At 31.9% G+C, this 27,487-nt stretch overlaps 2 protein-coding genes across 7 annotated transcripts in view; one reads left to right on the plus strand and one right to left on the minus strand.

Annotated features, from left to right (window-relative positions):
- The window catches only part of LOC126849975 (dynein axonemal intermediate chain 7-like), a 28,419-nt gene extending 21,156 nt beyond the window's left edge, over nt 1–7,263 (plus strand). Inside the window, exons 2-17 of the mRNA XM_050592479.1 lie at nt 1,173–1,237; nt 1,959–1,982; nt 2,149–2,322; nt 2,555–2,741; nt 3,176–3,316; nt 3,474–3,548; nt 3,631–3,830; nt 3,942–4,120; nt 4,349–4,621; nt 4,886–5,050; nt 5,135–5,288; nt 5,634–5,919; nt 6,137–6,232; nt 6,310–6,531; nt 6,688–6,795; nt 7,115–7,263. Coding sequence (XP_050448436.1) covers nt 2,249–2,322; nt 2,555–2,741; nt 3,176–3,316; nt 3,474–3,548; nt 3,631–3,830; nt 3,942–4,120; nt 4,349–4,621; nt 4,886–5,050; nt 5,135–5,288; nt 5,634–5,919; nt 6,137–6,232; nt 6,310–6,531; nt 6,688–6,795; nt 7,115–7,255 — 2,301 coding nt within the window. The 5' untranslated portion in view covers nt 1,173–1,237; nt 1,959–1,982; nt 2,149–2,248 and the 3' untranslated portion in view covers nt 7,256–7,263. The remainder of the gene's footprint in view (nt 1–1,172; nt 1,238–1,958; nt 1,983–2,148; nt 2,323–2,554; nt 2,742–3,175; nt 3,317–3,473; nt 3,549–3,630; nt 3,831–3,941; nt 4,121–4,348; nt 4,622–4,885; nt 5,051–5,134; nt 5,289–5,633; nt 5,920–6,136; nt 6,233–6,309; nt 6,532–6,687; nt 6,796–7,114) is intronic.
- A 1,927-nt stretch (nt 7,264–9,190) lies between these two features.
- Nucleotides 9,191–27,487, minus strand: part of LOC126850009 (synaptotagmin-7) — a 150,069-nt gene continuing 131,772 nt past the window's right edge. For all 6 annotated transcript variants that reach the window (XM_050592581.1, XM_050592583.1, XM_050592584.1 and 3 more), the window contains 7 exons: nt 26,358–26,547; nt 25,687–25,827; nt 21,604–21,751; nt 21,090–21,199; nt 18,700–18,868; nt 18,229–18,441; nt 9,191–17,801 (listed from right to left, as the gene is read on the minus strand). In XM_050592581.1, coding sequence (XP_050448538.1) covers nt 17,701–17,801; nt 18,229–18,441; nt 18,700–18,868; nt 21,090–21,199; nt 21,604–21,751; nt 25,687–25,827; nt 26,358–26,547 — 1,072 coding nt within the window. In that variant the 3' untranslated portion in view covers nt 9,191–17,700. The remainder of the gene's footprint in view (nt 17,802–18,228; nt 18,442–18,699; nt 18,869–21,089; nt 21,200–21,603; nt 21,752–25,686; nt 25,828–26,357; nt 26,548–27,487) is intronic.

The following is a 27,487-nucleotide window of genomic DNA, read 5'->3' on the forward strand; positions in this document are numbered from 1 at the left end:
AACCGGCGTTTAATTAATTAACGTTTAATTTTAATCGTTTAATTTAAATATCAATCATTATTTTGTCGCATGTTAATCTGGAAATACTTTTTTATAGCCCTCACAATATTATATTACATGTGTTACAAATACCAAACTTAAATTGCGAAATCGAAATTCACTTCTATTTTTGCACATTTTAATGAGATACAAATATAAATACACATATTTTGTGTATTCCTTAATCCCATATTCCTGTATCCCATTTCAAAATTAAACGTGTAATTTCGCAGAGAAGTGCGAAAAAAAGATTATATCAAAAAATATAAACTTATTTTAATGGACTATTGTTTTTGATAATAATTTTTTAGCATTTAATTTCTTTTATATATCATCACACATTATCACATATATATATATATATATATATATATATATATATATATATATATATATATATATACGAGATAAAAAAGTATTCCTATACAAATCATTTATCAAAAATGTGTGTAAATGTAATGATGAATTGCATTGTATACGTATATATTATTTTCATCATTTAACGATAATTTTTGATGCCTAAATGATTTCAGTGTTTTGTTTTGATATACCAATATGTATGTGTACGCACACGTGCGTGTGTGTATATGTATATGTAATGTAATGTCTGACATTTCTGCTTAACCTTGCTGCTGAAATTATAATGAATGTCATCGACGAGAAATTAAATTTAAAATTTATGGAATGACTTGCACTCATTTCTTGATACGTGACAATTTTCTTAATGCGGTGTATTTTCCATTATATGTTCTACATTTAGCATTATTCCATTTTTAATGATGAAATCTTTCCGTAAAGATATCTTTCTTGATACTCGATAATTGAACGCAATAAGGAGCAGAACGCTTGTATAATGCGGATGTAGACTATTAACATGGAACCTGAAGAAATCGTGTATAAGCCTTCCGACCAATCCATTGGTTCGAGCCTGAGTCGTTTGAATCCCGACAAAGATACTTCCGATATAAAGTATGAAGCCAAATTATATGATGATTGTCTGTGCTAAAAAAGCGATAACTGTTGATTATAAATCCATATAAATTTTATCATGTTGGAAAGGACTTGGAGCCACCTGCATTAACATAAGAAATTTTTATTCCTTTTCTTGATTAAAATTTTTTTATTTATTTCAGATATCCTGTTCTGAGTGAAGCTGAAATCGCGACAAGCTCTACCCAGAGCGAAAGCAGCTTTACAGGTAAGAAAGTAAACTGAAAAACGCTCTATATTATTTTTGCAAAAACAAAGATTCTTCATGTTCTATAACAGATTATGAAATTTATGATGATTATGAGGAATATGAGGAATATAAGGAATATGAGGAATATGAGGAAATCGAGGAAGATGAAAGTCTTATACGACAGGAATTATCGAGAAAACTATCGGCTTTCTGGTTAATAGTATGTTATATATTTGTTGCGTTTATTTACTCGAAAGCTAGATTTAGACGAAATCAATTATATGACCTTTTTAATACAAAAGGACGATTTATTATTTTAACATTTCTGTTAATGAAACAGATATTCTTTGATTAAACGTTTGACAGGTTAAATTTTTTTATGCGTTTTAAAAAAAAAAGCTATATTTGCAACGTAAACGAGTTTCTTAAAACTTCCTTATTTAATTAATGCACTTGACATTGCTTGACCATTCGATTTTTAATTTGCAATTACAAAAGTATAATTAACTGATAAATTATACAATGATATTTAATGTAATCCATTTTTAAAATACTGCCATATTAAAAAATATATTTTTTTAATATATAAAGAATTCTTTTGCGTGTGTATGTATGTGTGTGTTATATGTCAAATAAAAATAAAAATTATAGTAAAGTAAAGCTATTTAAAAATATATAATTTATAGATATAAAAAATATTATACTTTACATATTGCTTCTGAATAAATTTTTGTTTCAGCTACGTGAATGGGATTTGTTACAGGTAATTTTGTTATATAATCAAGCATTTATATAATTCGACTATCACAACGCGTTTTCTTTATTCCTAATGCTGTATTAATTATTGTTTATAGTTTTGAGTAGCATAGAAATATCGAATAAAATCATAAAGGTATTGTAAAATATCGCAAACTGTCATGTTTTTGCAGGTATCGATTATTGCACATTTCACGTAATGATTTTATTAGAGTAAAAGATATATTACATCGTACGATATCGATTTAGCCAGAATTTCTGGAAGCTCTAATAATGGCGAGAAGAGCACGCACAGCGAAGGAAAAAGAACGCGCGGCAAAAGCGGTTGCTGTAGTCGAGAAAGCTAGGTAAAAATTGATAAGTAATAATAATTATTACTTTGCATCGATTCGCGACATTATGCAAATCGATCAATTTTTCAATAAATTCTTAGACTATTATCTAAGATTGATTAATCAATAATACCAGCAATTTGTTGTTAATTAAAGAAAAAAATTTACCCATATTAAAGGCTTCGAGCTTTTTTTAGGGTTTAGAATTATTTTTTATTAGTATATTGACGTAAAATTTCTTAAAAAGAGCGCAGATAATTAAAAAATTGTCCGAGGAGATTCGTTTGGAGAAGTATAATCTAGAAAAGGAAGTGCTGCTCGCGGAACAGGAGGCAGAGATCCGTAGGGTTCAATTGGAGAAGACGCACGAGACTCTTTGTGAATATAAAGACGCATTTGCGGAATACATAGCGGCCGTCGAAGAAGAGGAAAATGTAAATAGCTTGCCTTTTTGCTATTATATATTTAATAAGAAATGATTATAAACAATGGCCGATTCTTTTAATTAATTGAAAAGATACGAGTATAGGTTTTTCACACACTTATACGATATTAATCCGTAACAAATATTAAGTTTTAAATATATTAAATATATTAAATATATTATAACGGTTTGGTAAAAAAAAAAACGAAGAAAGATTCATTTTTCGCAGTTTTTTTTTTACATTAGCAATCCCTCAATTCTATTCTCCAAATTGCTACAATACTTACAATATTGAGAAATTTGCGATTTAAATAATGAAAAAAAGTTATTTTTTAATTATTGAATTGTGTAATATAAAGTTAAATTTGAATTATGTGATATATAAATAGACTTTTGTATACATGGCGTGGTAGAGTGTCATTATAATGAAGTAATTTTTTATAGTGGTTTAGATATATCACGTGTGACGGATTGCCAGATCCCGGCAGTTTACCCGAGATGAATACCTATATATTTTTATGGTCCATGGAAGATGAGAAAGTTAACATGAGCAATTTTATTGCGAAATACAATATTATCATCTACGTACGTGAATCTTCATACAGTTGAGCCAAATCAGTAATGTAATTAAATATTAATATTATTGTTTAATTTGTCAAAGTGTGCAAATAAACATTTCGGCTCCCTATTATTAATATGTGGATGTAACATTCCTTATATGAGAGTAAAATCTTGCTTACAGCTATTAGAGAGACTCGACAACATAATACAGTTCTCTGTGACAAGACCGTCCGATTACATAGCCGAATGCGAGACGGTAAGTGATCAATCGTCTTCTCGCATACGTGATTTTTTAGATAAGGTGATTGTTTTCAAAATTCATTCTGCACTTAACGCAGGTTAGGCAACTATTTCGAGACAAGCTTCGAGAATGGACGGACGCGGCATGTTATTCTCTTCTGCGTGAGATAGAGAAGAATATGATTCGGGAGGGTATAAAAATGGCGAGATATACCTGCGTCTACGATAAAATTATCTACTGCGTTTGGGCTTTGATAAAATTGCCTATCGGACTTAAACAGGTCACCGATAAGGATCGGCATGTGTCGAGACGATATGTCGCAAATATTTATTTATTTATTTATTTCCGTCACATGTGTAGACGTATATTAGTTTAGTTCTAAAAATGATTGCTTGTGCTTTTCGGCAGAAAACCGATCGAAGTGCATTTCAAGGAATTGGAATTGACCATTAAAATGCCTCTCGATATCGATTGCTATTGTATGGCGATTCGGGCATTGTGGCTAAATCACGATTATTACTCCGATTCCGCGTACTCAAACATCATGCCGAGATTGCCAGACGAATATGAATACATGTACACTATAGGTATATACAGACTGTAAATATTGTCCACTATATATATATATATATATATATATATATATATATATATATATATATACTATTTATCTATTTATTATATAATAATTATTATATAATATTAAAATAAATATTTATTATATATTAAAATAAAATATTTATTATATATTATATACTATAGAGACACTTGTATCTCTGTCACTTGGATTCTCTTCTTACGCATGCATATTTTAGATTTTCGTACTTATTGCCAAAACGAGTATGACGCGAAAATGAAAATACACGAGGATCAAGCCGAGGGCCGTAACTTGCGACTTCAAGAAAAAAAAGCTAAACTCGAGAAGGTAGAGGCCCCGGTGAGACCGCCTCCTCGAGAGTTGAGACTCGAGAATAGAGAAAATCAAAAGAAAGTGAGCATACCGGGTGCGAAGCATCTGGAAGCGGAACTGGAAGTAGAAAAGTTACCGTATCTACCTACAGCGGACGAGATTATTTTACAAAGAGAGGGTATACGATCCTCGAATTCTCAATCTATGATTAACCCGCACATATTTTGACACCATAAAATCTTTTTAATTTCATTACACATTTTTTTTTTTTATTATGTTTAGTTATATATATAAAGCGACTCATAAAGATCAATTTCTTTCAGTTTGTTCTCTTCTTTATGTAATACCATGAGATTCTTATTATACATTCCGCGAAAAATATCAAAGTCGTTACTGTAATATGGCAAAGAGAGAAATATATCATTGTTTCTCTCCTTTACAGACAAAATGCGAAAAGAGATTAGAAAATTACTCTTTACGCGATGCGAAAAGACGGAGATAAATTTGCGAAAATACAGGATACTAGGCGGTGTATTACACATCGATTTAGTTTATCAGCCGCCTCAACCCAAGGATATGAGCAAAGATGACATGATGCTTACCATATGTATATATATCTAAAGATTATTCTAATTAATTTTAAAAAGTTATATATCTTTCCACATTTAAATCTTTCTTACTTTCTTTGCAGTACAAATTCCCAAGAAATTGAAATACGTACCATTCTGTAAACCGTACAAGGCACCACCACCGGCACCCGATTCTGAAAGAACACCGGAAGTGATCGAAGCAGAGATGAAAGCTTTGGAGGCTGCGATGGAGGCACTGGTTTTAGTAACTTTCAAGTACGTTCTATACAATACAATTTGTAAGAAATTTATCTCTTTTAAAAAAGTATCTCTTTCGTAAACTGATAGATTTCTCATAATTTTATTACAAGAATTTTTTTACAAGAATTTAATATAAGAATTTAAAAGTATAATAGAATAAATAAAATTTTGGTATAGATAAATCATTAAAAAAAAATTCTTTGAAGTTTACAATAACGGCTAGACACAATAAAAATTTTTTAATTATAGACAAAGATCGCTTCTTTGAAAAAAAAAAAAAAATTATACAAATTGAATAAAATTTTCTCGAGAGAATCAAGATCAAAGTTTTCGCATCCAATGTGTATTTTAACTTTGCAGACTTCCCAGTTCTATTATTTGGTTTGAACCGCCATTGGTGGCACACTGGATACCTGAGAAAAACTTATGGTCCACGCAGGACGTGCACGATATCAAGTACAATGAGGAGAAGCAGACTATTACATTTAGAACCGGCAGACTGGGCATTCATGGTCTCGCTGCTTTCAAGTTTGTCAACATCCCCTTTCAAAGTTGGGAGCTCAAGCCTGAAATGGGGAGAAACGCGCGCGGCGGAGTTGTATTTAATATATCCGGCGCCATCATCCAAGCAGAATTTATCGTCAGGGTATTTTTTTAATTTTGTGAATCGCATCTAATTTGATCAAATAAAATTTTCGTAAGAAAATAATTTTAGATACAAATTCTAAAAAAAAAAAAGAAGAAATATACGGAATAATCGATATAAACGGCATCACTATAAAGGTGTTAACGTCTTCTAATATAAAAACATGAAATGCGAATTATATTGCGATAAATTTGATAATGCCATTCAGTTTTCGTAGGAGGATTTGGTCTGTCTAAATTCGTTGGCTGGCGGTATGTCAACGGCGCTCAAAGAAATGATTGGAGAATATATGAAGCTGTATCTCTTGATTGAGGTAATTTTTCTGTCTCTGTCTCTGTCTTCCTCTCTACTCGATTCTTTTTATTAACGCAAAGCATTCTTTTCTCGTAGAAGATGCGTAATGCCGGATGCGATCTGTTTCCAGAGCGAGATGCCTTCAGTTATATGAAGACTTTTTCGGTAAAGCATCCAGTAACAGAGAAGCACTTACGAGAATGTATCTCTTTGCTTTGCACGATATACACATTTTCTTGGTCACGCTGGAACGCTACTCGAAATTTCAGGGAAATTGTTATACTATTCAAAGAACACCACGGATGTGTCGCGAAAGAGGTAGCTCATTTTGTTTATCGAAAGGATTCATCGTTGCAATTATTGTTATCGTTCGAGCAGCAGAATACATAATGAAAACAGAAAGATAAAGATATTTTCTAGATTCTATCATATACACACACATAGACAGAATATCTTTTCTTTCCTTTCCTACAGCGAGCAAACTTGACTCTTTTGGTGACTCCCTCGCGAACGATGGCAGTATCCTGTACCGAAGTGAGCCCAGAATTTTCCGATGTACCTCTGGATGGTGAAAATGCAAAGGTAAACTTTTTATTTAAAAAATATGAGAACACACACATACGTATTATATCAATCATCTGATCTTTAGTTATTTTAAAGATAAATCGTGCCATTAAAAATATGATATATTCTTATTTAAAAAGTAATCTTATAAATATTATAATTTTAAAAATTGAATTATGTATCTTACTATGCATCTAAATTTTACGAAAGATTAATATCTGTACTACAATATTTTTCTCTGATGTATCTCGGATCTATTGAAGAAAAAGCATTAAAAAAAAAAAAAAAGAAAACTGATAAGATACAACTGGCTGAAAGAAGTTTTTTTTTCTGACAGTTTTATGCTGATCTGTATCACTTAGCGCTACAGAATGCCGGGATCAAAAGTCGACTTTTGATGAGAAATGTCTCTTTTAAACTTGCCACTACTGTGATGGAACTTCTGGGTTACACTAATGTAATCAACATGTCATCTTAACAAGTGTTTTCGAGAAAAAAAATAAATAAATGTAATATATTCTTTAACAGTAAATACTTTATTACATTTAATTTCTCCAGATTTATAAGTTGTTCTATATATATATATATAATGAACTCGGTGTTTTTTTTTTACAGATGAATGCAATAATATTGTACCAAACAAATTTCTCCTTTTTATTAGATCAGTAAAAGTATATTTACGATTATTTTTTTATGCCTACAAATTATTTTATTTGTTTATTCCAAATACGTATATAATATATGTATGGCACTATTGTTGGAGAATTAAAAAAAATAGTCCCGTTTAAAAATTATTTTTCTTTTCTAACTTTCCCAAATTGTAATTTAATAATTTTAAATTATAAATTACAGTTGTATGTATTGCATAATATTTATAAATTAATAGCCTAAAAATGTTTAAGAGCAAATCTACTTATACATGATTTATATATCATATGTACCAGATATATATATATATATATATATATATATATATATATATATATATATAGCATTAGCAATAATTTAGTTTTGAATGTTGCGACGAATAGATTCATTTTAACCTTGCCTATTGTGATTAAAATAAAGTAAATATGAACAGCACTAATAATGAAACATCAATAAAATTATACTTAAATAAATGGTTGAAATCTTTATCATGTCTATTAAACAATAGACATACTTTGATTACATATAAATGTTAAGCTAATTGTGAGATCAATTACTGACAAGATACATTTTTTATAATTTATTTATTTATTTATTATATATATATATATATATATATACACGGAAGTCCCCTTTAGTATACAAGATACAATGTAATTTAATCTGTCAACATCAGATTACAAAAAATTAAGAAAAAATTGAGAAAAAGACGGACATAGTAGATTTAAGAAAAACAAAAGAATAATAATGATAATAATAAGATAACATTAATAAGAATAAAATAACATTAATAAAAATAAAGATAACATTAATAAATGTAAGATTAATAAATGTATAATTGAAATGTAACCATTCACCGAAATGTAAGTTGTATAAATTGTATAATATAAGTTGAATTGCGTACTTGTGTCTCTATAACAGGAAATGAATCGTAATTATGCAATTCAAAATAAAATTATAAAAATTCATAAGATGATGCAGTAATATATATCTATGATAATGGAAGCATAATGCATTGATCAGTTTCGTGTAATATGCGTTTTTAACGTTTTTAACGTTTTTAACGTTTATATATGACATTTATAATATATTTTTGTAAAATTATATAACATTGTTTAACATGTAAATAATTAATTTTTATTTTACCATTTATTATAAATTACTTTATATATTCTTTTATTATATTTTTTAAAAATTTATTAAAAAAGAAATATTAAAGAAACTCAATTATATGATTTAGTAAATTGTACAAAAGTTTATTTTGTAAGGCAAAATGTAAAATTTTCCTGATGCATTTCAGAACAATGAAAAAAATATATAAATAAACGTATTTCAAAGAATATTAATTGGTTGGAAAACATTTCTTTTTTACACTAATTTATATCACTTGCTGAAATAAAAAATTCAATTTTTGATGAACAACTCATATTGTAAATTAATTATATCCATATCGTAAAATTATTGCATCACATAATGTAATCAACATGTCATTGTAAGAAATAATTTTAATCAGAAGAAAAAATAAATATGATATCTTTTTTTACCAGGAACGGTAAACCAGAAAAAAGCTATCACGTTTATTTTTTCTTTCTCTGTGATTAAAATCATTTTTTATTAATTAATTCTTAGAAAGTTTTATATCTTATAATTAAATCTTGTTGCTCATTCACCATTTGTCTTGGCATGCTTTTATACGATTTTAAATATATGAGGGTATTTACATATTATATACATAAAAAAAGCTATTGACAGAACACATATCATGTACAGATAAAACGCTTAGGTCTTTATTGTAAGGATATACAATCTGTTTTTTCGATATATTGTGTCCAAGTTACCTTCGATATAGTAATGTTATCGCACGCACATTTTCATAATCAAATGGCAAAAAAAAAACAAAAAAAACTTTAGCCAAATGATTTGTGTATCCAGTCATAAAGCGAATTCGATGATTGAGTATCTTCCCGAGACTCAGCGCATCGCGTATATCACATTTTTATGGTTAACAAACAAGTTGTTTTCATTTATTTTTGCTGGTTTATTATAAAAATATGTACGGTTTGCAGTATATGGAACAACCACTGTTTTTTTTTTCGGCAACAATAAACAGATAGCAATAAACACGTTTGCAATTGACATATTAAAATTTGTAGAATACGCATACGAGAGTTATGTGAATGTGAGTTTGACGTAAGTAATACTTTATTTATTCTCTCTATCTCTCTCCTCCCCCTCTCTCTCTTTTTCCCTATCTATCTTTAGTGCACAAAACCATGTAACGTGTGTGATGAAATGCATCTAGAAAATGTATAATAATTTTTGTTGCTCAAACATTTGTATTTATGTACATCATGTAACATATGTAGTACATTAAGATCGTACACACATGCGTTTTAGCGCGTAACCGTCATAAGAAAAGTATATATTATGCTTGTTACTTGCTATAAAAATAATTATGTTAATTTGCTAAATGATTCTACTCTCGAGATTCTAAATTATATATATATATATATATATATATATATATATATATATATATATATTTTAAGCGATATAGATATGCGTGCGACGCGCACTAAGAGAATACAGTGCTAGGTCTCGGGAGGATATACACAAAAAACGCGATTCGGATATTTCAGAAGAATAAAATATCTTTATCTATATCTCCTCTCCTGTTAAACAATACGTTTGTCTCAAATTGCGCTCGCTATTCGCACTTTTAAAGCAACACAGATGCGGATCAGAAGCTATTAAATCACGATTACAAATCGAATCCACGCAAATCGATCCTGCTCCGAATCGCCTTCTCCGCATTTCTTGACAAGCTTACGACAGTCCGTATACGGAAAATTGATGGCATCCATCGGCGCTCGTTGAATGTGCCTAATAATTGTGTTTTGACTTAACACTTACTATATGTATATATATTTATATATTTATATACGAGTATATACATGTATGCAAAGATATGTTGCTAGTTCACTGTCGCAGAACGCATCGTTTGACAAAGAATACAGGGAACGGAAAGTAAGTGGTATATTAATTTACATTTTGTTTTTAAAGTAACACGAATATGTTCTCAGTTGATATCTAGATTGTAATTAACACAAATCATCATACAAATCTCTAAACTTTTTAGGGAATTCAATTAAGTATTTTTTGCTTGCTATTTTAGTTACTTTAAAAAAAGTCATGAATAAAGATAAATTGAGTTTTTCTGATAAGTTTGCGTACTAATGTCTCAAAAGATAATCAAATTTGATTATCAAACAAAAGAATAATTTATTAATGCTTCAAAAAATAATTTATAAATCCAGCTTCTAAAAAAACATTTTTGAAACACAGAAATACATATATTCCAAGAATGTTTTTTACAAAAATGGCAAAAGTCCAATGTATAAAACTACGAGAAGTTTTATTTATTAAAATATAATCCGGATGAGGACTTTTTCCTTCTCTCGTATGGCTCTGGATGATTACAAACAGCCATTTTTTACTTAAGCGCATTACAAACTTTTAAAAATGTATATTTTATCAAGCAGCTCTTTAATTCTTTGCATTCGATAAATCGTTTTAATAGAAATTAACTCTCTGGTCATCAAATTGAATTTATCTAAATTAGGTTCGAATACAATATAAGAGCTTCAACTTCTTAATTAATTGTAGCATTACCTAAAAGACTTTTGCAAACCAAAACTTTAAAGAGCTTATTAAAGCATATATTTTTCGGTTAATTCTTCATATCGACTTTATTTTAATAAACTCGATAATTAAAAATATATAGCGCTAAGAATTTCTTCATTTCTTTCCCTCTCTTCATCCTAATACAGTAATAGACATGTAATAATAATAATAATAATAAACGGTAGAAAAATTCGCCGAGTACAAAGAACGAGAAAATAAAATATCTGATTTCTCGATTGGCATGATAACGCAGTAGGGAGTATGTCGTGCAACAGCGAACTACTATCGGAAGGTAGAATGGCTCCTTTATTTTTAATATCTAGTACGAATCACACGGTACATTTCTCTCGCTTCGAGATCGGTTTCGACATCGGTTTCAAGTGCACGAAAAAAACTGCGTTTCTTTCTTTCTTTTTTTTTTTAAGCTGCTTACAATTGAGGTAATCCATGATATAAGGCCCACGTCACACTTTCCACATCGGATTATCGAGCATACACTATTTTGCTAGCGGTACTTCTCTTCGTTCCTTTCTTGTTTTTTTTTTTTTTTTCTCACCGTTAAGTACTTAAAACTATATAATGTGTATCCCACAAGCCTGTCGCGAACCGGTCATACTTGCCGGCAATCGCTTCGCTAGTTTACTCTTTCACCCTCCTCCTTCAGCTTATCTTCAACTAAATTACGCTATGACTACGACTTCGACATATATGTATCACGATACGGATTACAGTACGCCTAACACACACGACATTTCGCTTTAAGACTAAGTACTTAAACATTACACGTTCAACCCAGTCTATAACAAACGTTAAAACCATGGTAATGTAAAGAGGATGGGATCGGATGCGACAAATGAAGAAAGAAATAAAATGTAATAATGAGAGACTCTCAGAAAGATACGATGCTATCAAGATATTGAATGGCAAAGTGGAGAACGAATCATCGCAGGAAGTATTACGGTTCTTTCTGTGTGCAAAAAGCTTAAGAAAAAAAGCAAATCGAGATATATATATTAATTGAAAGACGTAGAGAGCAAGATCAATATGTTTTTAAGTCTAGTTAATAAGTCTCGATAAATTATCTGACGTTTCGCGACGTTATAGCAACAATTAGTTATGAATCCTCATCAATTTTTAGACAATCGTTAGCGCGGCAAAATTATTTTATACTAATGGCAGGTAATAAAAATAATCACTTTAACATCAAATTACATTAAGATGACTATTTTTGCTATCTGCAAAGTTACTCGAACGAGAGAGATTCAGTGATTAAATGAGAAACATATAATAAATACTATTAAATTGATTTCATTAGTACTCTCGAAGTACTCTCAGATTTCCGTTTACTGACTACAATTTTTCGTCGATACATTTATCGAATAATCTTCGTAGAAAACTCGAGCAGATTTTCATGTATTCGAGCGCAATATTTGCATTAAAATATAGATACAATAGAAAAAATTTGAACAAAGCGCAGTAAAAAATCATAGGAAAAAATACAAAACAATTTGAAGAATATGATACATCGCGAGTACCTCGTTCTGTACATCTTGAATTATTCCCATATAAAGGATTAGAATGCAGATACCCATCTAATTCCCCTTAATCGAATCGCGCGTATCCTAATTATCTCTCTCCTATGTCTTTGTTGCAACGTATACACGACTCGCATGACGTGATCGTTTGCGCGAAAAAGTGATCTTATGTATTCTATATTCATTTTTGGCACCTTGTGTTATATATTTTTGCATTGTAATAATCACCTTTTCTAAAAGTGGCCAGAATCGCTGTCTTGGTGGATAAACAATAAAGAAGCGTCTGAATCGTTACAGCAAACTAACGATCTCGAATGTATTGTAATCGCATTCAAGAAGATAAAATTATTCAAAAAGATAAAAAGGAAAGAATAACGAAAAGATACAATAGATTTCGCGCGCATCTCGATTAAATCTCTATTAAAATTTCTCCTAACAGAATAACATAGAAAAAAATATCTAAAAATAACACAATAAAAAAAAAGACAGAAAGAGAGAAAGAGAGAGAGGATCGTGCCTGTATCTCTCTTCGACAGGAACAACGGTATTTTTTAAGGATAAAAGGGAGAGGAGCGGTCTCGTGCATTAAAATTTCGCAATGACAAACTTTGTTTTTGCAAGCGTTCATGTGTTACTGTAAATACCATCATTTTAACGTGATACGTAAACCGGGAAACACTCTTATATACAATGTATACAGACTACAACATACAAATATTAATCTAATCTTTTGTGCTACTCAATATACTTCCGCATAATTAATACTATACCAATATAACCATTTGCTCGCACAAATTTATATGTATATATATATATATATATATATATATATATATATATATATAAACTATTTTTTATATTCGCTCTCCGTGTTTCACTAATTTCTACGGTATTTTTTCTCTTCTGCGCGTACGCGCTAGAAGGCTATTGTAATTACGAAAAATCGGTAACACCTTCGATCCAAATATGTAACGCTTAAATGTAAAAATATTTCCGGGATGCATTTGTCGTGATTGCAAAAGGAAGGCAAGGAAGAAGGGACGGGAAAAGGAATTGGGGAAGGGGGGAGTAGATAGATGGATAAGTAGATGGGTATAAGTAAACCCCTTAATAACGATATTCCTGTTTCGTCACGTCGAACGTACACTCGAAAAAAAAAGAACTGTGCTGTCAAATCAATCGCGATCTCGCGACACTCCGCAATTTGCGATATATCCCGTTCGTACGCGAGGAAACGTCACTAAGAGCGGCATACGCGTCCGGAAAGTTTCTCGATGGAAAGGAAAACTTTCTCATTAGTAAAATTTTTTACATACATACACACGTCGCTGCGAGAAAATTCGCGTGCTTGCAAATAAATCGGTAAACTTCACATTTGTGAATAAACTCGCCTCTACATGTGTTTAAATACTTTATTATTTTTATTTTTATTATTATCATCATTGTTGCGATTGTAATTTAGAAAAACTAAAGATTATAATTGAGCGAGCGAATGTATGAAATGCATCCAATTTTCTCCAATGGAATCGTAGGATCTCGTACCACTTGCTTTCGAAGTGATTTAAGAGTGTTAGCTGAATCTTCTCATTTCACATTTAGCGTCTTATCCGGTAACTTTGTTAACAATAGAGATACTTTCCGCTGAGAAATTTTCCAGATGCGAATAACACTTAACGCTAAAACTTGTTTTTTTTTTTTTAAATGTAACATGGATTGTTCGTCCTTTCTTTTTCTGTTTTTTTTTTTTTCATCTTTTTTTTACATCAACGGCGTACACTTTCCAGAGTGTACCGAGCAAATTCGCAAATGAATTTGTCTCGTGTGTCTCTATATTATTGTTAACAACAGCAGACTATCGGGTATAACGTAACATTATCGTTTTTTTACCTTTCTTTTCATTCGATGCGTTAGATGCACTGATTGCGCTCTTTTTAGAGCGAGTAATCCCGCAAATAAAGCCCTGATTCTTTATCGATACAAAAGTGCCGTCAAAAATATCTCTTTCCCTTTTCTTATCGAGCTTTAGTTAATAATTGAAAGCCACAAAGAAATTTGTGTAGGATTACTTCGGTAATCGCGATCAATGCTAGCCAAGCGTATCTAACAACAGAGTAGGGACGGGCGAAACTAATCAATCGTCTCGACAACTAATTATTCACTTTTCGTTAACCAGTCGTTAATAAAATACTGTTTTTTTTTTAATTCTAACACTTGTGCGTCAACACTGATCGCGCGAGAGATCGACATTGATTAAACTATGCTAAACGAAATGCAGCGGAGTCACGTCGAGTAGTAGCGTCTTGATAGCAACTTCCTTGATTCTAATGGTATGCATGCCAATTATTCAATAGTTATTTAGCTATCGCTTTTGCCCTGAGAATAAAAATTTAAAATTCGTATAAAATGAAGCGAACATTCTACTATCGTTTCTTATGCGTTTATTTCATTCCTTTCGAATATTTCATCCAGATGTTATCAAATTCGTTATCTTAATTCTATTTTTTTATTTATCTTTCAAATATTTTTTTTTTCATATATCAACTTTAAAAATCCTTTTTAAGCATCCCGTAAAATCTTCACAATTTTAATTATCGCTCGTTATGGTTAAAACGACTGGTTACTCACTAATTATTGCCCATCCCTACAAGAACATCGCTTGTTTTCTAGGGATTATCGCGAAGTGTATTTACCCATGAGGAAGGGCACACTCTGGTGTGTATTTTGTGTATGTTGTATGCATGTGATAACAATTTTACGTTACAATTTATATTTGTCTTGCCCATTCTTCCTCGTAGCTTCGAAGCGGCGTCTTCTACATCACAAAAATATCAACGTTGGAAACTACTACAATATTCTGTACTTTTTTCGTTTGACCAACGTTCGACTTCTCGATGAAGAAGCTGATGCTATTTTAATAATTCTACCGATACGTCGCTTGCGTCAAAACCAATATTATCGTACTAATCATGTATTCTATTTTGTGGAAAAAAAAAGATTACATCGGAGAGTACAGTCAGAATATCTTCGAGAGCAAAGTTAAGTAGAAAAATTAGAGATAATCTATCAAATCGGATTATCCCTAAAAGTGATCGCTTGTACGCAACGGTAAGCAAAATTTGCTTTGATGGGATCGTTCGGTTTTAAAACTTTGTTAGCAAAAGTAATCCTAAAAGCCACATTTGACATAGGTTTGGATGCATTTGCGGAACTTACTTTACTTTGAAATGTTTTTAGTTACGATCAATATATATGTAAAAATATATAATATTATATATACAATAAAACAAAATAGAATATGTTATTAATAGAAAATGTTTTTAAATTTGTCCAAATTTTTGCATTTATATGCAAATTGATGTAATCGATGAAGAAATCTGAAGAATTTAAAACTGCATGCATTTGAACAAAAAAAAAAAAAAAAAAAAAAGATAGTTCTAAACTTTCTTCAGTCTTTTTTTATAAAATTTACTTGATCGTGCCTAAAAATATGTCAGAGATTTTTGGAAAATTTTCTGTAGATATAATTTCCAAAATAAAAAAGAAAAAGTAAATAAAAAAAAGATATATTTACAGAAAATGTAAATGTGTACGCATGTATATTTGTTTTTTGTAATCTTTTTTTCTTACCTTGCCAGAATTTTTAATCACGGAGAGTTCTTGAAAAAGATGAATTTTACAAATATAACAGAGATGCAAACACACGCGTGTCTCTCGCTTACGTATCGGTATATTCTGGTCATGTAATTCTAAAAATGCGTATAATAACGTTTAATAACGTTCGTAAATATAAATATTACGAATGCGTATGCAGATTTATAACATGTCGCTATTATGCTGAAATGGTATTCGTTTCAGAAAGTTCATCAAAACCTTGCTATTTCAGGTTCCGCTTCTTGGCGCGAAATAATGTTCTTTAACTAGACGGTCCAAGGGGCAAGTAAAAGAAGGCAATAGGTATCGTTGCACGATTTTATCGCCTTTAATCTTGAATTAATGATCACAGTGATTTTAAATTTAATATTATACAAACACCATCAACGAACGAATCTTACTGAAAACTGCGCATCACTAACTTGATATCACGTGTGCTAGAATAACACTATATAGTTCACTCACAAAACTAACGCTTCCCCTTTGTAAGATATCGATGTATCTCTTTGCTCTCTTACTTGCCCCTTTAATTTTAGAGTCTGCATGATTCATTGATATAATCTTGCCGCAAGAGCGCGCAGACGCAAACATATAATACAAAAGCCCGTAAAGAGACGTCTGTGAAAGACGCTTAAACAACGTCTAAAAGATTTAAACATCCGCCTGTCCAGATTGAAGCCCGTTCCCGAGCAAATAACTGAGATTAGGTATTCACAGCAAAATTTTTCGTAGTTATTGAACCGCACCAGGCGGCAACGAGATGAAAACAGAAGGAGAGAAGGGAAGGAGAGGAGATGATGAAAATAAAAAGAGCGACGCCTGACGTAAAAAGCTTCCCGATTTTGCTACGGCGGAAGACCGAGTTTCGTTCGTAGCTATGGTATTCTCTTCCTTTTTTTGATGCGCCGTCATCAGCGCCATCGACTAATAATTTTCTTCGAGAAATTTGAGAAAGCGTGGCTTATCTCGACGGTATCGAACGATGCGTTTAGAACATTCCGTCTCGCGCCGAAATGTTTGAAGTTTCATCGTTTTACCAACGGTAAGACAATTTTCGTCATTACTACTCGTTAATACGATGACTCGCAACAACGAGCAATAACGCCTTCAAAAATGCCTTTTGTTTTAATCGCGATTAACGATTCGATCGGCACGGCTATTCGACGACCAGCGTCGCTAAGTGCCCAAACGATAAGTGCGATGTGGGGGGAATACATACAGCACAGTCTCGTTGAATGGTACAGAGAGGAGAGAAAATACCTGTTACGGGATTATCGAGCAAAGGAAAAGGTCGCCTCGTTAGCGTAACTTTGATGAGCGCGGTGCATATGGGAAGAGTACGGGAGGAAGGGACTCGCTCGACTAGAATATCATTTATCGTCGATCAAGGTAAGCCTCGTCCCCTTTACTCAGGCTTCAAGCGATGCCATTGCACGATAGTCTGTCTCGGCTTTGTGATCATATCCTGCCAATGCTTCGTTTCACTCGCGCCGCTTCCGTTTTTCCCTGGAAAGGAATTTACAAAATGAATACACTGAACATCGGATTCCAATTTCCCGTCACTATTTGTTCCTACAATGTTTCGACGTTTGATTGACAAACGGAAAAAAGAACGCTAGTTTATTTTGGTTGAAAAAAAAATTTCGAATTTTTTTTTAACCGTCGACAAATTACAAACGTTGAAATCTGGACAGTTCAAAACTCATCCAGACGTATGACAAACTTAATAAATATTTGCAGAAATAAATTATATAATTTAGGTATTTGAAATTTCTTTCAAATTATTGAAAAATACAACCGATAACAGATATATTACAAATAATATATATATATATCTTTAAGAGATTTCTCTATTTCAAATACAGATATCATTGATAGAGATATAGTACAAATTCTCTATAAATTATTTATTATCGGAAAAAGTTCAAGATACCTGCGAGCTGAATTCGACCGATCAGTTCGTTTCGTCCAATGTTGTCGAAATCCATCACCATTACATCTAAAGAGCATTCTCTAATCTTCTCCCATGGTACATTGAAGGAGAATACCTCGTTGAATACTGGATTCAAAGTGCATTTGAAGATCGGAGTCTTGCGTTTCTCGATCCTCTTGTCGCCAAACTGCAGCCACACTTTGACATACGGATCTAGAAATTGCAAATAAATTGCAATTGTTCGCATCAAATTCTTTTTAACACGAGATAATGAGAAACAAAATAAAATACGTTATTGCATATTTTTTTGGAAAGAATATATTTATTATTTAGTTGTGGTCATAGCGCACATAAATTTTATTTCAATTTCTTAAAATAAAAAAGTACGTGTTGAGAAAAGTACTATTTTTTGAAGAAGAGATCTAGGCGATACAAGACGACGTAAATAAATTACAAACAATGTAATGTTACCTGATTTCCCGTTGATATCCTTGGCTTTAAGATTCCTCGCCTTCAAGAGAGTCAACGTCAATATGGAATTACTCGGATGATAGCACAGCGAACACAGAAGTTCTCCGCATTTATCCTTAGCTGGTGGTTTAAGAGCCTTCCAAAACGATGGTTTTTCCGATAAATCGACCTACGACACATTCGCGAATTATTGCCGATAATGTTGTCTTTTCACGTCTTTTACTGATCTATCTCGTAGAATTTTCAATCTAATTATAGCGAATCAAAGTCCAAACTTTTCAAAAAGGGAAAAAGATTATCTTTATTCATATTAATTATTTTCCATAAATTATTAACTCTATGATTAGAAAATGCGTGGTTTTATCGCGATGATAATGGAGAAATAATAAAATCAAGACAGAACCAAAAGTTTTCACGTGCATATGTGTGTGCGTGTTTACATGTCCTTATAAAAAATTATACAGTCTCTTATAGGAAAAGGCAACGCCACGTTATCATTATTACCTTTATCACGTTTGTTCCTTGTTAGAGCATGCGGCGAACGTGTACTAATTATACACGTTCTATTCTAAGCGGTCACATATGGATGTAATAATTAATTGCTATTGTACTCCACGGATTATAAATGCGGAGCTTTTACGATATAAATATATCTAAAATCATCAGTAATTCAAGCAACTCAATTCAATATTAAAGCACTTGTTTTCGAATTAAAAAAAAAAAAAGAAAAAAAAACTGGAAAATTCGTTATACATTTACGTATATACTATAATTATAGTTATATAATTATAGTTATTATCACTCTTATTAGAGCATACCAATATTAGTGTTTCGCCTTTCCACAATAATAATATTGATAGAAGTTACGTTGCTAAGTGCTCTGCCGGCATAAATACTGAATTAAATTTCACTCGCATAAATAATATCATTAATGGTTCATTCGTGTTTTCATCATATTATTGATTTATATATAATATAATATAATATATTTTCTAATATATATATATATATATATATATATATATATATATATATATATATATTATATTTATATGTTTATAACATATAATTTTTATATATTTATAAAACAAACACACACACACACGACACACACACACACACACACACACACACACACACACACACACACACACACACACACACACACACACACACACACACACATATATATATATATATATATATATATATATATATATAACTTAATTTATATATTTTGTATAAACTTATATAACATTAATATAATATTTATATAAAATTATTAATGCGTTTTAGCATTAATATCGATAAAGCATTTTTTAAATAATCTTTCTATGTATATGATACGAAGATACACGAGAAGCACGAAATGTCTGATTCTCGATGTAAATGTTGGTATTGCTCCTGGGAAATGAATATGTGCACAGCGCGTAGAATTATCACGCGCGCGTGATAATTCTACGCGTCTCCCACGTATTATTGCGCGTGTAAATTATAACTTGTCTCTCTTGATAATATTGATACCGCAGATTGGAGTTATGATGCTAAATGGTCCACCGGTACCGCTGGATTAGTGAATTAAAACTCATTCATTCGCACTCCCTCTCGAATAAAAACTGGCAGAAACTCAATTAACTTTACTTTCTGAATTATCGATAAAATTATTCTGTTTGACAAGCGAACGCATATTCAAAAATGACCCCTCTGTAAGTTTATAAAAAAAGATCTTTTTCTTATATAATTTAATCTGTGTAACATATTTTAATTTAAATTCGTGACTTATCTTGCCTTCAAACAATAAGTTTTAAGGATAGTTTTCTATTACATAATATATAAAAATTTTAAAATAAAAAAAAAAATATTTCTTGTTTAATAACAGAGTGTTTCATAATTGATGGTAATCGAAAAAAAAAAAAAAATTTCTTGATGAAAAAATATGTAAAAATTGTAGAATAAATTTTGTTTATAAACTTTATTTTAAAATTATTACTTTTCCGATTGTATCGCCAGTTATGAGATATCCATATATAAAAAATTATCATTGTAAGTACATTTATAAACAAACTTTATTTCAAGACAAAATAATTGTTTCAATAAATTCAAGATGCGTATTCTCATCGAATCTCTCTCCTTTTCGTTGTGATTTCTCCGAAATAATCAATCAGTTCGCGTGTTTTCATCCGTTAGACGGTAATTCCCGCGGATGATAATTACGGGATAAGAATCTAGGGATCCTATTCCGGGACAAATGTAAGGCAACAGAGACGTGCGACACGTCAGATTCTGCGTATCCTGTCACGTGAATCCCTTAAGCCGCGTGTAATAATTGAACCGAGCAAATTGCAAGAGCGGCAACAAGAAGGAGGGGGATTTGCCTCTCGGCAAATTACCTGGCAAAGCGGCAGAAACATTTCCCCTATGGAGTCGTCCCTTGAGAATCGATCGTAGTCGAAGACATGCAGATGTAGTACTCTACTTTGCAGCTTCTGTATGGGGAAACCTGTCGAGACATAAATGCGTAGACTTTATTAAATTACCATATAATCCTATTTACCGAATCTAATTTAATTTTACGCGCGTTTCTTATAATTTTAGTAATTTGTTTTTTTTTTTGTATCAGTATGATAATGAAAATATAATTGACATTTTATTTTTTATATTTCAAATATATTTCAATATAACTCTATTATGTAAAGAAAATGAAATATGAGATTTATGTATAAATATGCGGCTTCTATTTTGTTATTAGATGTGTTTTTAAATTGAATTTTCTCAAATCGCTATGCTATTTCGCTGCAATTCTCTTAGACAATGTCGTATGACTTTTTGATCGCGTTTCATAAAAATCACTTTCGAAAAAAAGTGAATTAAATAAGAAGTACCGTCAAACACCAATGCGCTCACCTTCGAAATAAAAGGTCTCGTTCCATCTCGGGTTCAATGTGCGTCTTTTGATTTTTGTCTCGAGTCGGTGTTTCTTGTCCGGTAGTAACGTCACGCGGACATACGGATCGGAAGTACCTGACAAGTCCTTCGCCGGCAGATCTTTACCCTGAAGCACAATCGCATATATAGAGATAAATAAGAATTTTAATGAACGAGAAGCTTTCGACGATGTCCTTCCGAAGCTTTCGCGAGACATGCAAATTTGGTGTACCTTTAAAGTAAACAAAGTCCTCTTTATAGCGAAGAGCGAGGTTCGATGTAAATCTCTGCATAATCTTTACGCATAATGTTCTTGCATAATCTTACAAACAAGACCGGATTTCTCATTAGTACAATGCTAAGCACCTGCGAAATTTTCCAAGTAAGAAAGGAAGAGACAATATATATTTTCTTTAAAGAAGAATGGGATATCATTCGCAAATGCCACTTTAAGTGACATCATTCGTAATCACAAAATTTCACGAAATAAAGAAACATTTTATTTCATTATATACAGTATATGTGTGTGTGTGATAAAAATAATGATAAAACAAATATTATATATGCACAGTGTATAAATTATACACTGGAATAAACAAAAGAGATTTAATCATCATGAGTAGGCAATTTAATTGTTTTCGAGATAATTTACATATAATAAACATATTCCTCGCATAAAAAATTATAATGCGACCTTGTTTATAATATCTACATGTGTCTGTGAATAACTATTATATATGTTTTGTTTATAACACTATGTAGAATCTATAAAACTATCGAATATCTTTTTTTACGGCAGATCTTATCTGGTCAATGTAAAGATAATTTTTACTTAACGCAAATGTCAAATGAGATATCAATGATGCTCAAGTCATAAACATTGAAAGAGAAAATCTTTTCACAAATTAAATTTTGTAAAATCAAAAGTCGATAAAACTATATTCTTCAATTATCTTCAGAATGATTGAATTTAATTTATTAGAATTTTTAGTTGTAGTTAAATACATAGACAAATAAAGAGAAAAAGGAAACTTGCACAAAATCATGATCTCCCGCGATATGTTTTGCTGAAGAAAAATCGACTTAAATTAGAGTCAGAGAATCTGCTACAAAAAGAATATTCAATGAGTTGGCGAAACTAAATGCGCGGGCAATTGATCGAATTCTATCGAATGTCTTTGTCTCCATCAGCGGAACGACGTCTTACAAAGTTATCGCTGGTCCTTCAAGTCTATAGGTAAGAGAATTCAGTAATTGTGTGACGCGCAACAGACTTTGTACCTGTGTGCGATATAACTATAGCGTTGTCCTCAACAGATTGTAAGCGGTTCTCTTGTGTGCACGGCATAGTCGATGCTGTGTCAATGGAAAGTACATGGCCGTAGGGCAATCAATAAGAACGGCTCTGGTAACGGCCTTGATAGTCGCCCATGTGTTTTTCGCGAAATTATAAAGGAGCTTCGCCCGAAAGATGCTGCTCTTCACAACTTATCGTAAAAGTCACTTGTCTGGCCGTTCGAAAGTCGGTCGACCGTGACCTTGGAGGCATCTTCGCGCCGCGAGATGAACGATCATTTTTCATTCACCTGTCAGAGGCCGTCTCCCTCAACTTCGTAATGTCATTATGACGAGCCAAACTCACCGAGATGAACGACGCTGCGCATTTAAAATACGAAGACTGGGTACAAAGATTTTAAAAAATTCTCTTTTTTTTATATGTTAAGCATTGAATAAAGATGATGACTCTTGCAAATTAATCTTTACAAAATCAATTTTGAATAAACATTAATTAAACGAGAATCTTAATAATAATATATAATTGTTAAATTATTTAATGTTAAAAATTAAAAAAGCATGTAGGAAAATTTAAAATTTCCTTGATCAAATTTTTGTTTAATAGAAAAAGTCGATTCTATTGACAAAAAAATTGGCAAAAAAATTTGCAAATAAAATTTAGCTGTAATTTACAGATAATTCTATAATGTATTTCTATATACGTGTATATGCATTACATATGCATTTTTGTAAAGGAAGCTTCTACTCTCAAGCTTGTATAATGATATTGGATATAAATCGAATAAATGCGATGTGAATACGCGGTTGAATTTTCCGTGATGCCAACAAATTTTCACACGAAAGAAACACAGGAAATTGCAAAAATGGAAATTTTTCGCGATGAAAGCATGGAAGATTCTTTCATCAAGATATATTGCTATTTATAATTCACTTTTGTTACGAAGAAAGTACAACAAAATTTAAAGTTAACCGAATTATCCGAACAGATAAAAAGGCCTCGAGAGAAAATCGCGTTACACACGTCAATATCAATATTCAATTATATCGACGAAAAGGAAGCAATCGCATTTCTTTTTATATTTTCATGCACATAGTGTCAGAAATATAAAATACAACTCACAACACGCATCACATTCGCCAAAGTTTTCTATTAAATAATTCAACAACAGAGCGATTAAATTCAAGGAAAAGAGGTCGGATGCAAATTGAGCGAAAAATAACGCTTTTTTTCACTAGCATGTGTTTCTTTAATAAACTATGCGATAATACTTAGCGATTTCATTACAATTTTTCGCTAAAAAAAAAAATGAAAGTAGCACACTGCATATAGTTATATCCTCTCTTCTATAGCATTATAAAATTAATATATTGCACTTTTAAATAATAATAATACAATTCTTCTACGCATACATCTTTACTGATTCGCGAAATTACAAGTTAAAACTTGAACCGGAAGACTATTGTAGAAAATGCAAAATTTTGCCACGATGTGAAGTATAATCGCGCAAATATTGTAGAGACGATGCTGCACTACGTGGCCGACTGTTGACGTGAGGTCTTTTGGCACGATTATGCTTGTCATGCAAAGAGAACGGTGGCCGACGGTGTGTTACGCTTAACGTCGGATTAAATCGTGCGGGACGAAAAATCCAGCGTTCCGTAATTTATGCGTCTGTTTACAACGAGAAGCCCCAACCGCGTTGAACGTGCTATTTTCCTTCGCGCATTTCTGTAGCACATTTCAGTTTCAAAAGTCCTTGCTCTATGTAACAGAAAAGTAATGTACGGCGTTCCAGTTTTGCTGGATATTCCGTACACACGTTCACATTTCACAATTGGTGTCTCGTCGGCGATTTATGGATTGTCCAAAAATCGAATCTAATACGCGTCCACACATATACACGCATAAACAAGAAAATAATGATTCTACATTAACAAAAAAAAAAAAAATTAAAAATATATAGAATGAAATTATTTGATGTTTTTGTTTTCGTGAGAAAATTTTCACTTTAAAATTTAACAAACTAATAACATGTTTGCGTTCTTTTAAGTTCGAATGACCTCTGCTGGTCCGACGTCATATTTTTATGTTGACTACTGATATATAAAGCTAGAACAATTCGATAAAAACAACTTAAGATAATTGAAATTACACTGAAAACTTGTATATATGTAACATCATATGTCACATCATTTTTTTTTAATAGTTGTGTGTGTGTGTGTGTGTTGTGTATCCATTCATATATACATTTATAAAATCACTGTTAAAATAAATTCTATAATTATAATAGATCGTTAGAAGTCATCGACGCTCAAAAAAGCGTAATGTGTCATCAAGTTTCCAATTTTCAAAGTTTATTTTGTTGAAAAGAAAGCTTTGTACAAAAAAAAAATTTACTTAACATATTTGACTTATTTTTTTCATGTAGAATCATTAGTTTGCCGATTGTATCATTAATTACAAAACACGCTGTTAATATGATAAACAATCTTAATTTAATGTATTTTGATTATGTATCTTTATACTTTATGTACCAATAGAATCGATATCCTCTGCATAATATTATCCTCTCTTCCTCTCTGCGTTCCACTATTATTATTATTATTATTAGCTTTATACTTGCGCGATCGTAGTAATATTCCGATCGTATGCAACCGACGCGCGCAAACAGGCTCAATAGCAAAATAAACGGCTGATGAGTAAGTTTCGGAGAGGCAAGTTCTAGCGCATCGAGTTGTATACAACGGAAACTTCAATATACCAACCTGTATGATGCGCAGAATAAGCGTGCTGTTCTGGAAGTCATACTCGAGACTGAAGTGGATCTGGCCGACGTTCTCGCTCGGCTCCGAATTATCGATGTACATGTCGACCAGGGAAATAGACCTGCTTTGTAGAAACGCTTTCTGCAACATGCACACAGGGCGATCGTTACAATTGCCTTTTAAACAATTCCGTTTTAAAGAAGACGACCCCGTCTCGGCATCCCTCCGTTTCGCTTCCAGATACAATACATAGATTAAAGTTTGAAATGAAATGTGATCTCCTCTTAAAATCGAATTATATCGCAAAAGAAAAAAGATGTCTAAAAGAATTAAACATTTTATGTTCGTGTGTCTCTAATTGAGATATGAGAATGTATTGCATCCACGTGATTTTACAATTAATGTCATTTTTAAAACGTCTTTACGCCACGTTATATTACAATGCCTCGATTAGAGAAAAGAGGATCTTTTGATTCATCAATTTTTTCCTGATAAAATAATGATGCATTCATTTTCAACTAAAGCCTTCTCTATCATCTGCAAAAGTTGAAAAATTCACAAATAAATTAAATGTTTTTTAAATTACAACTTTTTGGAGGAGGTGCGTATCAATTTCATCATTTCATCTCCCTTTCCCTCTAATCAACTGCGAAAGATCTAGAGCTTTTTACCGAGGGGTGTTCTCCCTTGACGTTCTGCAACTGCTTGTTTTGCGGTCCGGCGGTTGGTGTACGGGGTTCCGCGCTTCCGGCATTGCTGGCGCCGCTACCTGGCGCCGCCGTTCCACCCGCGGCTCCGCCGCCGCTCGTGGGTCCACCGCTACCACCTGCCGGCGATTTGCTGGCGGGACTACCGGTCGTCCTGAAAAATACACGTGAAATTTGTCGCCATTATTCGCACGTATATATTTTCACATCCATGACGAGCATTATAATCATCTCTAGCTACTCGATCGTTCTTGTCATCCTTTGACAGAAGCAGGGAGAGAGACCGCGCCGCTAAAACAAACTTGGAATTTTATTTGTTTCGTTACTTCATTGAAGAATCTAATCAAACAGTTAAACATCAAAAGAATCTAAAAAAAAGAAGTAATCGTTCTCTGCAATCCTTCGGTCCTTAGAGATGCTCTATCGCAATTTGAGAAAATCAAAAGTAAAATAAAAAAAAGAAAAGAATACAAAGATTTTATTAATATTCGCAAAATATATAATTAGAGAATTTGATGATCAAAAATTTCTAATTTCGAATGTAAGACACATATTCGTCTTCATTTTGTCATGTTTATAAAAAGAGCAAGACTCATGATAATCTTACGCAATACTGTAATTAAAATATACTATAAGTAAAATTCTTTTCACAAGGGAACGGCAGAGGTAGTTTTACAAAGCTCTCTCTAAAAACAAATATTTTTAACTCTCAAGATTTCAACTGCACTAATTTTATTAAAATCCCCAAAAATATAATATAAATATTTCAATCGATAAATCTTTGAAAGTGTAAAACAAGCGATTATCAGTTCAATATTCCATTCCATTTCATATATTTCTAATGACATTTATAATCTGCTTATCCGTCCCCGACAATCTCTCGCTGCATTTCAATTTTCGAAATGCTAAATCGACGCGAAAACGTTCTGTCCAACGAGACAAACATTGCCATCGTTGTCGAGTGACAACACTATAACAGAGATACCTGATTGACGTGGAATTTGCCGTTGTGTACCTCTCGCACGTTCCCGTTCATGCACAAGCTTATCAACAACCTAGCGATACAACGTTTCGGTGACATTACGTTATAGAGG

Source organism: Cataglyphis hispanica, chromosome 5, assembly GCF_021464435.1.
Source record: "Cataglyphis hispanica isolate Lineage 1 chromosome 5, ULB_Chis1_1.0, whole genome shotgun sequence".
NCBI lineage: Eukaryota > Metazoa > Arthropoda > Insecta > Hymenoptera > Formicidae > Cataglyphis > Cataglyphis hispanica.